We start from the raw sequence: 10,378 nt of genomic DNA on the forward strand, positions 1-10,378 counted from the left end.
TGAAGAGATCAGAAGCTTCGGAGGATCTTGTCGGGGAACGGACTGGAGATGTTGTTGTTTGGGAGGTCAAGTGTCTGTATCCAAGAACACGCAGACAAGGAATCAGGGATCACACCGGTGACGTTGTAAGAAATCCGCGATTTTATAACGACCCGCAAGCCTCTCCGATCTTCGGGGGATCCAACCGGTGAGTCGGTTATGAGAAAGATCCAAACTTTGTAAGCTTTTTAGCTCGCCAAGGTACTTTGGAATCTGCCGTCGAAGTTGTTGTGAGAAAGGTTCAAGCTTTTGAGGTTTGTGCAGTTGGTAAGAGACACATGGACGAAACCGGAGATACTGTTCCTAGAGAGGTCGAGAGACGACCAGGAGACGCAAGAGGAGAGAGGGATTGTTAAACCGGAGATTGAACCAGTTATGTTGTTGTAAGAAAGATCAAGGGTTTGGAGTTTCTTGGTTCCGGTGAAATTGTTGTAAGAGAGGGTGATTGAATAAGGTTTGAGTATTTGGAGAAGAAGTTTTCAGGAAGGATTCCGATTAAACCGGATGAGGAGAGTTCAAGGTTGGTTAAGCTCAAGGGAAGGAGAAGAGGAGAGGTTGAGTTCAAAACGAAGAATGTTCTCAGAGAGATTAAGAACAGAGAGAGCATTATAAGAGAGGTGAAAGCGTCGAAAGAAACGTTTCCGGAGAGACCACTACCGGAGAGGTTAGTCTCGGAGACTCTTTCAGCGAGACAAGTGACGCCGGAGAATTGACATGGGCATTTTTAGGGGTCCAAGTTGAGAGAATGCTGTTTGGATCGGTCTTGGATCATTGCTTTGAAAGTTGGTCGGAGGAAGAAGATAGAGAGACATGGGCAAGGAGGAAGATGAAGGAGACTTGGATTTGGAGGATCCAAAGCCGGTTTAGTTGATTCGTCATTGGAGTTTGAATGGAGAAGGAGAAGTGAAGAATGTTATAGATACAAAGACTTTTTTATCGAAGAACATTTTAAAATTTTATGTCAGTGTTAAAGCAGAGGAAGGGGTAGAAAAAGGGCTTTCTAAAGAAAAGAACAGACTGCTTAATATTTTTTAAATTTGATTTTCGTTGATGCTTATAATCAATTCCGAGTGTGGTTTAGCCTCTTTATCGAATAACGTTTTTTTACATGTGATTTTTCTGAGGAAATTAGCATATATTGACTTAAAAATAAAACACTAGAAGATAAAATGTCATGTGTTAGGTTTTGGAACGGTAACTTTTATTGCTTCAAAATGCTTTGTTTTAGTTGTTCTAGCATTAGATTCTAGAGACTCATGATTTGTATTTAGGGTCCGCACTAGCCACAAATAAAATGAAAATATGACCACTACTTAATATCAAAATAAAAAAATGCAATGATATAGTCAATTCAATTTATATATGGATATTGTACAACACTTTGTAATTTGACAAGAATTTCAACTCAAAACTTGGGTACAGATAAGGTAACACACTATGAGGTCTGCACACTATTAAAACGATTATATTAGAAACTATAGTCTACAATCAGTTAAGTTTTGTAATTTTGAGTGGTTGCAATAAAGCATGCGGGTTCGGCTTTTTCAGTTTGGTTAGTTTGGTTCGGTAGAAACTTTGTCGAAGTGAACCAAACCAAACTTGGTTCGATTCAATTTCTGGTTAGTTAGGTTTTAAATTTTTCAACCAAAAAGTTTTGGTCTTACGGTTACTTTGTTTAAGTTTTCAGTTTAATTGAATAAAATTTGGGAATTTTAGTTAGTTTTGGTTATTTCCTTTAGAATTTTAGTTAGTTTGGCTAATTCGGTTGGAATTAAATTTAAGATTGATACTATTTGGTATAACCGATTAGTGAATCGAATCGAAAGCTATTTTTTTAGTTGTCGAAATGAACCAAAAACAATTTTTTTTGTTTGGCTGGGCTAATAGCTACACGGGGATGTGACATTAGCATGTCAGAGTTAAAGGTATTATTAGATTTACTCTTCTGAGCAACATTAACCACAATCATTTATGTTTCTTTGTTTATGTGAATTGAAGGTCTCAGTCTTACACAGAGGAATACTGAACAATATACATGTTACGGTTCTGTTTAGTTCATGAGAAAACACGAAAAAGCATTGTCAAGCACCCATTTCCGCCAATGTCATTTGGTTAGCCGTATGTTGCACTCTTCTCTCTCCCATTCTCTCAGTCCTTTTTGTTTAGAGGCATTATCTTTATTTACCATGTTTGCAGGTTATTCAGTGGATTAAAGAAGGAAAGTAGCCACACGTGTTCTGTTGAAAGTGTTGTGTTCACCAGAGTGTAATAATTCTCTACTTTGATTGATACTCTATGCTTAAATGATTAGAAAAGATGTATATATATTTTTTTTTCACACTAACAGAAGATTGTATTAACCAAAGCGATTACATTGACTGGCGATTTCACAAATCCCAACACAGGAGCCGACGAACCAACACAAGGGTTCTCGGAGACGAAAGCCCATAAATAGGAGACAGTTGAGAAATAGAACGAACAAACCAACAACATTAAACGACTCTATACTAGAAGAAGTGAGGGACAACCCAAAAGAAACCTTCGCAAAAGAACAATAATGCATGATGATTTGACAGAGCTCCTTTGAACAAGGCAAAGCGAGGACACCTTCCATGGCTAGAACCTCCGGTTTGCGATTCCTTCTATGATAAATAGCCCAAGCAAATGAAAGAACAAATCTTCAAACTCCAGGAGACAGAACAATATCAGTTCGAAAGTCATCAACCGGAAGACGATGGTAGAGATGGATCAAGCCACCAAATTTGAAGACATGCGAAAGATGTATATATATATACAGATACATTTCTTCGTATGATTTATTTTGATATATATATATATATATAATATATATATATATATATAATGTATTAAATTTCAAGGCAAATATATTTTCCTATGATTTTGTAGTCATTTGTATTTTGTAGTGCATCGTTGTTTGGTTTATATCAAATTAAATCTATCCAACATGTCAAAACACAATACTTTAGTATCATTGTTCGGTTAACGTCACTAATAACTAACATTACTACTAATAAAGTTTTCTCATATATATTTACCTAATCCAAAATTACAAGTTCGTTAGTTTCTTCATGAGTTTCTTTAAATTCATTCAACTCCAGAAAATGATAAGAAATGATGTAATTCCACCCTAATAAAAAACACAACAAATTTTAAGAACAAATGGTTTGTTTTGTTTTTAAATAGAAAATACATGTACAAAATTTAACTAATATGTATATTTAAAATAATTTTTTAAAATTTATATATTTACTCTAACAATTTAAATAATTTTTAAATTTACATCCCGCCCGTAGGGCGGGCCGGCCCTAGTCTTTATATATAAAAGAAGCTTTTCATCCCTCCTGGGGTGTCCACATAGGCGGCCACGTCATCAATTCCTCTATCCTGGAGCTGCCACGTGTCCAGATAACTAATACTCTGCGTTTCATTTAATCTGTGTATAATGGGCTTCGTTTGTTTGTTTGGGATTGGACTGTGAAAGTTGAAGCTGTGTCCAGTCCTATAGAGAACAAATGAAGGCTATCTCTTCCACTTCGTGCGACGGCGACTCCATACCGTTTGTGTTTCTTCCCATGATCTGAAACGGTCGGAGTAAAGGCTTTGTGTTTAATCCCAGAGATTCACTTCCCCACGATGTCATCTTCAATGCTTTGTTTTGAACTGGAAGGCGTTGTTTTGATTCTCTTTTTTAAACAAATAATTTCCTAATATAGTGAATTATATATTCATGTTCAATTATTTAATTATTGAATTTTTAAAAATATGTAAAATAAATAAAAAATACATGTACATTTGATATATACAAAATATGAAATAATGAATGTTTTGAGTATTAAACCTTACCACAACAATAAAAACTCAAATCTATTTACTATATATAAAAGTTGAGCAAACATTTAAGAAAATGTATACCATTTTAATCATGAAAATCGTGTCATGCTAATGTAAACTTATAATTTGTAACAAGACTAATAAAAAAATAAAGAATTTTAGTTGGACATATGTGAAGATGATATAAAAATGTGTTTTCATTATAAAAACATAACAAAAAATAAAAATAATAGCTGAAATAGTATCACAAAATATACTTGATAACAAATAAAAACATAAACAAGTTAGAAAAATAAACGAACATCAACGTTAATTAAAATTAATATAATATCCCTCATCACTTAATTTTTTTTTTTTTTAAAAAATTATTATTATACATATTTCTTGCAAATATAAACCTAAAACATAAAACCATAAAATCATACAAAATAGAAACATAAATAATAAGTATATGTATATCCCGCCCGTAGGGCGGGCCTATTCTAGTAGAGAATAATCCACTTTTTTAGAAGTCTCGTGTTTATATATAAGAAAAAAGGAAGAAGCCATTCTGAAACAAAATAATAATCGCGACTTCAGGGCCAAGAAAAATCATCACTATTTCAACTGAATGCCGACGAAAAAAATATCAGTTTGTATTTTAGTAGTATGTTTATTGTTACTCGGAGTAAATCGTAAATCTAAATAAAAAAAGGGAAGAGTGCCATCTATGAACAAGAAAAAACCATCACTATTTCAACTAATTAAATCTGGCTGAAAAAGCATCAGTTAGTATTCTGATAGTTTATTTTTTACTCGATTGCATTCATTTCTGAAACACTTCTAATAGAAAGAACAAAGAAAAACAATGACTGGATTTTATTGTTCCAAATACATTACACAGAATTAGAAAAGAAAAATTACCAAAGAAAATCGGTAAAAAAATAAAAAATCATCCGAGGTTTACGAATTGATCCATTTTTAGCATAGGTAAAATTCATCTAGTTAAATAGAAATGAGTAAAAATAAATAAGTTTTAGCTACCATAATAAAGATACTTAATGTTGCTCCAAATGTTTGATCATTTCTCCTGAACAGAACTGCTACCTCACGTCAGTTCTTGCTTTCTTGTAAGAAGTAACTCTCTGTCATTAAAAAAAAAAGTAACTCTCTGTCATCATCTTCTCATAACAACAAAGAAAAACACTGCAATACATCAGCTAAGCTCAGGTAGAAAAACTGTCAAGGCCAATACGCCCATTTTCTATTTTCCGTGTTAGCCCAATAGGCGGCCCATATTGAATCCTTTGTCGGGGGTCGTTGGATCGATTTAGATGCGAAAGAAGAACCAAAGGGTTTGACTTTATTGTTTAGTTTCCGACAGAAACAGATCAGAGATGGATTAGATCGAGAAAAGAGGAAAAAAGGAAAAAAGGAAAAAAAAAAAACCAAACAAAAAGGAAAGGTTGAGATCTGAAAGAAGGAAGAAGCTAAGAAAGAAAGAAAGAAAAAAAGAAAGAAGGTGGTGGAAGCAGATAACATGTCTGCGATTGTTTGCGGTAGCAAGAGATCTCTGTTCGAGGATTTGTCCGCCGCTTCTTCTTCTTCTTCTTCTTCCTCGCCTCCCGTCTCCAAGAAACTCCGTTGCTTTTCTTCCTCTTCTCCCCCTCGTTTCCCTCCTCCTCCCTCCTCCTCCTCGCTCCTCCTCAATCACCTCGCCGCGATTTTCCCCGATATGGATCATCAGGTAAAGCTAAAGTTTCAAACTTTCCTTTTCGGGTTTGCAAGATTTAAACTTTCCTTTTATAATCGAAAGTTTTAAACTTTCTTTTTTTTTATTTTGTGTGTATGAGTTTAGATTCTTGAGAGGGCAATTGAGGAATGTGGAGATGATATCGATTCTGCTATTAGATGTTTGAATCAGCTTCGTTTAGAATCAACCAATAAGAACTCAGAATCATCTATCCAGGAGGAAGCAAAAGTTGAAGCTCCTCAGCAGCAGCAGCAAGGGAAGGAGGAAGTCTTGAACATGGATGGCGCTGAGTGGGTTGACCTCTTCGTCAGGGAGATGATGAATGCTTCAGACATGAAAGACGCGAAAGACCGTGCTGCGAGAGCGTTAGAAGCTTTGGAGAAGTCAATCAAGGCACGTGCTGGTGGTGCCGACGCAGCGGCGGCGGCGCAGAGCAGTAGTCTCCAGCAGGAGAACTCGATGCTGAGGCAGCAGTTGGAAGCTATCGTCCAGGAGAACAGTTTACTGAAACGAGCGGTGGTGACGCAGCAGAAGCGGCAGAGAGAGAGCGAAGATCAGAGCCAGGAGCTGCAGCATCTGAGGCAGATGGTCACTCAGTACCAGGAGCAGCTGAGGACTCTTGAGGTCAATAACTATGCTCTCACGCTTCATCTGAAACAAGCGCAGCAGAACAACGGGTCAATCCCGGGACGGTTTCATCCTGACGTGTTCTAATGCTATTTGGAAGTCGAGAGGAATGCTCAGTCAGACGTATATCTAATTTCAGTTTGCAGTGTTTGTTGTATGTTTCTTCTTCTTCTTCTTCTTCTTCCCCGTTGGCTTGTGACTTATCTTTATTATACATGAATTATGGAGTGATTGATGAATGGCTATAGTTGGGGAACAACAGTCTGTCCGAAGCAGTTGTATTTTCAGACGAGACTTTGAGACATATACCTGTTTTGTAAAGTTACAAATGTACATATACGTATCTTAATCTACTACTATTATTTAACTGGAGCACTGATTGACGATGAGTATATAAGAGTTGAATTGGATTCATCTCTGACTTAACTATTCTTAGGTGCAAGTCTTCTTAGAGACATACAAGGATCATCCCCACACAAGTGAGATGAGCTTTGCAATGCTTGTGAAAACAAGAGCATAGTGGTCAGCAATTATTTGTAGTTTAGACTCATTTAAGACACCCAATTAAAAAGTTCCAGATTAATCACAACAAACAAGAGCATAGTGGTCAGCAATCATTTGCAGGCTAACTGGCATTTGAAACCGAAAGAAAATTATTCTGACAGAATTAACAATAGAAGGACCCTAAGAATTAACCATAACCACTGAAAATTTTCAGGTTTATGGTATTAACTTCCCCGAGAAGAACAAAAGGCCTACAAGCTCTACATGTATTTGTATCTAAAATTTTGATTCAGATTCATACGCACAAACCACATGGTCATGTCTTTTCAGCAGATGCTTTTATCCACAAGTTGATAAGCAATATATGACTGATCATTTACTAATTTGGGACCCTTTATGAATTATGATCACATACAACAAAGAAAGAAACATGTGTCATGTTTGGTTTGGTTGCTCTAAGTTTATCTAAACTCTTGTACCTTCTCTTTGTGTATATATATATATATATATGAATAAGCCTATGGGATTCCTCAACAACTATAACTTGCATTCAAAGAGTTTATAAAACACAATTTCCAAATTGCTTTCTCTTTTTTTGATCTAGTAAAATATTTTCCCTAAAAAGAATGATGAACACTAAGAAGCTACTCAAGATGGCCAAGAAATGGCAACAGAGAGAAGCCCTCCACAGGAAAAAAAAATCTCATTTCAGAGATCAAGTATTACTACTAGCGCACCTGCTGCAGAGAAGGGTTGTTTTGTGGTTTACACACTGGATAATTAAAGAACGCTTTACTTTTCCAATAAGTTTCCTAAGCAACTCAGTTTTTCCAAGAGCTCTTGAAGATCTCCGAGGAAGAGTTTGGCCTCCAAGCTGGTGGACCAATCACCTTACCATTTGATTCGGTTTTCTTGGTGTATATCATCAAATTGATCAGACCACAAATGGATGGAGATACATTGAAGGCTTTGTTAATGTCAGTCTCTAGTACTAGATGCTCTTTACATTGTTCTTTGCAACAACAAGAACAACAGTGTATTACTAATCAAGAGTTGCTTGTATTCTAGAGTTTAGACTTTAGACATTAGAGTAGTGTATAGTGGATTAAATACTCAGAAATACAAACTATTTTTTTTCTCTCTTTTAATATATTCGCATAAAAATTCAAAATGAAGTTCCATTCTGAACAAGATGTTATCTTCCTTTCAAATCAGTTTTTGTAAAAATCTCTCTAAAATCTTCAAGCTATCTTACTGAAAAATGGTGTTGCTGCTAAAAGGAGATTTCACTGCAGTTCATGGAATGTCCAAATGAATCTATGTACAGTCAGTCACAAGGAGATGAAATATTTTTTCGATGTTCTTACAGTCTGAGCATAGTTAATCTATCCCAAGAAGATACAAAACGCTTGTCAGAACAAGAAGAGACTACTCAACCAGCGTAAATTACAGTCTACAAATTTTCCAGAACAGTTTTTTCTTGCAAGTGTAAATCTCTCCATGATAAGTTTTCAACAGCCTTTGTTGCGTTCTAGGGGAATGAACAACTTCTCTTAGAACGTCAAAGGGCCTACATATTTAATCCACTTGAAGATGTCTTTGATCTATAAATTATTAATATTAGATTCATAACCACATCCACATGGTCATGTCTTTTCAGGAGAGGCTTTAATTCACAAACTGATGAGCAGTTAGGATTACATAACCGAAGAGAAGATCATGTTTTCTGTCTAGTTCAGTTGATCTATGTTTATCTAACCGCAAGTAGCTTCTACTAATATAAAATGTTACCCACATTCACAACAAGAACATAATAATACACCTCAACATGTTACATGTATTTCAGATGATTAGATTCTAATTTATTAAATATACATATTTTTCTAAAATAACTACTAGTTTTGTCTCTCATTTAGACTGTCTCATCTAGATTAACCTCAATATCATTCGTTGTCACAATTTCATCCTAAGGTCTAGAGAACAATATTCTTTGAGTCATTTAACTGAAACCAATGTTGCTAGTCCTTTGAAGACATATATATCTACTTTGATGCTTGAAAGACATGTCACTCAAACAAGAGCATGCCTTTTGTATGATTTGAACTTGATATTTCTTATAAGAAAAATGCTCTTCATCTTTAGTTCATCAGCACATGTGTTTCCAAGTATCTCTACATGACTATATCTGATCATTAAATTCAAACCAGATTCTGTTGTCTCTAATTCACGAAAAGATTTTGTTGTCTAATTAATTGTTATAATACTATTGTATAAGATTCACACCACATGGTCATGTCTTCTCAGTAGATGTTAAAATCCACAAGTTGTTGAGCAATCAGGATTGGTCACATTATGATCACATACAACAAAGACACAAGCATGTGGTCTGTCTTGTTTAGTTTCTCCTTATATATAATCCAACAAGCATAGGATCTCTCACCAACTATAACTTGCATTCAGAGAGTTATACAAACACAACTTACAAATCTCTTTTGCTTTCCAATCTAAAACATATCCTCTTAAGATAATGATGAACCCAAAGAAGCTCATGAAGATGGCCAAGAAATGGCAACAGAGAGCAGCCTTAAGCAGGAAAAGAATCTCGTTTCAGAGATCAAGTAGTACTAACACCTCAAGTGCTGTCGAGAAGGGTTGTTTTGTGGTTTACACAGCGGATACAGCACGCTTTGCTTTTCCCTTAAGTTATCTGAGCAACTCTGTTTTCCAAGAGATCTTAAAGATATCTGAAGAAGAATTTGGCCTCCCAACCAGTGGACCAATCACCTTGCCGTTTGATTCGGTGTTCTTGGAGTATCTAATCAAATTGATTGAACGAAGAATAGATGTAGATACAGAAAGGGCTCTGTTAATGTCCATGTCTAGTGCTAGATGTTCTTTACCATGCTCTTTACAACAACAACAAGAACATTTGTTTGTATGTTAGAAAATTACTGTGTAGTATTTTCTGTATTCTTTTAAAGATTCATTTATACATTACACTACAGATTATTTCAGAAATACAAACAATTATTTTGTCTCTTTATTAGAGTCTCTCATCAAAATCAAACTTCTATTGCAAACAAAGAACACTTAACCTGTTTGGTTTGCTCAAACTGAGTTACCCTGAAACATTCTGTCATCAATTTTCCCTATGAATCTCTCAGACGTTTTACAAGAATAGTAAGAAGTCTAATACAGACACGAGATGTCTCTCTAAGGACCTACATGCTCTTCATCTTCAATTCACTAGCACATGTCTCTCTTTGTATTTCTCTCTGGTCATTGATCATAACACCACATCTTTTTTGTCCTTGATCTCACCAGAAGATTTATTGTCCCCTAATAAATTGCTTGACGTATTATTTTTTGTGACTCACATTTTATTTATCTGATGCCTGGTGGATATACAAACCAACCTCGAACCCTTATGCCAACGGACAAAGATGTCCAGAAGCATGAGTTTGGTATTTTTTGGCATCTCTTGTACGTAAATGTTCATATAGCTTTCATACCCACATGATCATGTTTCTCGTTGTATAGTCCACAAGTTGATTTGCAAATATAGTCTATTACCAACCTGGGACCCTATTGATCACATAGAGAAGAAACAGAAGCATGTGATTG

General features: G+C 35.4%; 2 protein-coding genes and 1 pseudogene across 2 annotated transcripts; all 3 read left to right on the forward strand.

The window, feature by feature from the left end:
- Window positions 1-5,243: 5,243 nt before the first annotated feature.
- LOC108818794 (uncharacterized) lies at window positions 5,244-6,489 on the forward strand. Its single transcript, XM_018591729.2, has 2 exons — window positions 5,244-5,617; window positions 5,729-6,489. The coding sequence occupies exons 1-2, from the start codon at window positions 5,411-5,413 to the stop codon at window positions 6,335-6,337; spliced, it is 816 nt and encodes a 271-aa protein (XP_018447231.1). The 5' UTR covers window positions 5,244-5,410; the 3' UTR covers window positions 6,338-6,489.
- An 806-nt stretch (window positions 6,490-7,295) lies between these two features.
- LOC108821440 (auxin-responsive protein SAUR64-like) lies at window positions 7,296-7,896 on the forward strand (annotated as a pseudogene).
- Window positions 7,897-9,200: 1,304 nt separating this feature from the next.
- LOC108821324 (auxin-responsive protein SAUR64-like) lies at window positions 9,201-9,792 on the forward strand. Its single transcript, XM_018594366.2, has one exon. It carries the CDS (start codon window positions 9,282-9,284, stop codon window positions 9,696-9,698), a length of 417 nt encoding a protein of 138 aa, XP_018449868.1. The 5' UTR covers window positions 9,201-9,281; the 3' UTR covers window positions 9,699-9,792.
- Window positions 9,793-10,378: the final 586 nt, after the last annotated feature.

Source organism: Raphanus sativus, chromosome 8, assembly GCF_000801105.2.
Source record: "Raphanus sativus cultivar WK10039 chromosome 8, ASM80110v3, whole genome shotgun sequence".
In the NCBI taxonomy this organism is placed as follows: domain Eukaryota; kingdom Viridiplantae; phylum Streptophyta; class Magnoliopsida; order Brassicales; family Brassicaceae; genus Raphanus; species Raphanus sativus.

Excerpts from the sequence above, each read along its gene's own strand:
- LOC108818794 (XM_018591729.2), top strand. The coding sequence starts at position 5,411 with ATGTCTGCGATTGTTTGCGGTAGCAAGAGATCTCTGTTCGAGGATTTG. Across the intron at positions 5,618-5,728 it reads TCCCCGATATGGATCATCAG|ATTCTTGAGAGGGCAATTGA; the intron begins GTAAAGCTAAAG and ends GTATGAGTTTAG.
- LOC108821324 (XM_018594366.2), top strand. The coding sequence starts at position 9,282 with ATGATGAACCCAAAGAAGCTCATGAAGATGGCCAAGAAATGGCAACAG.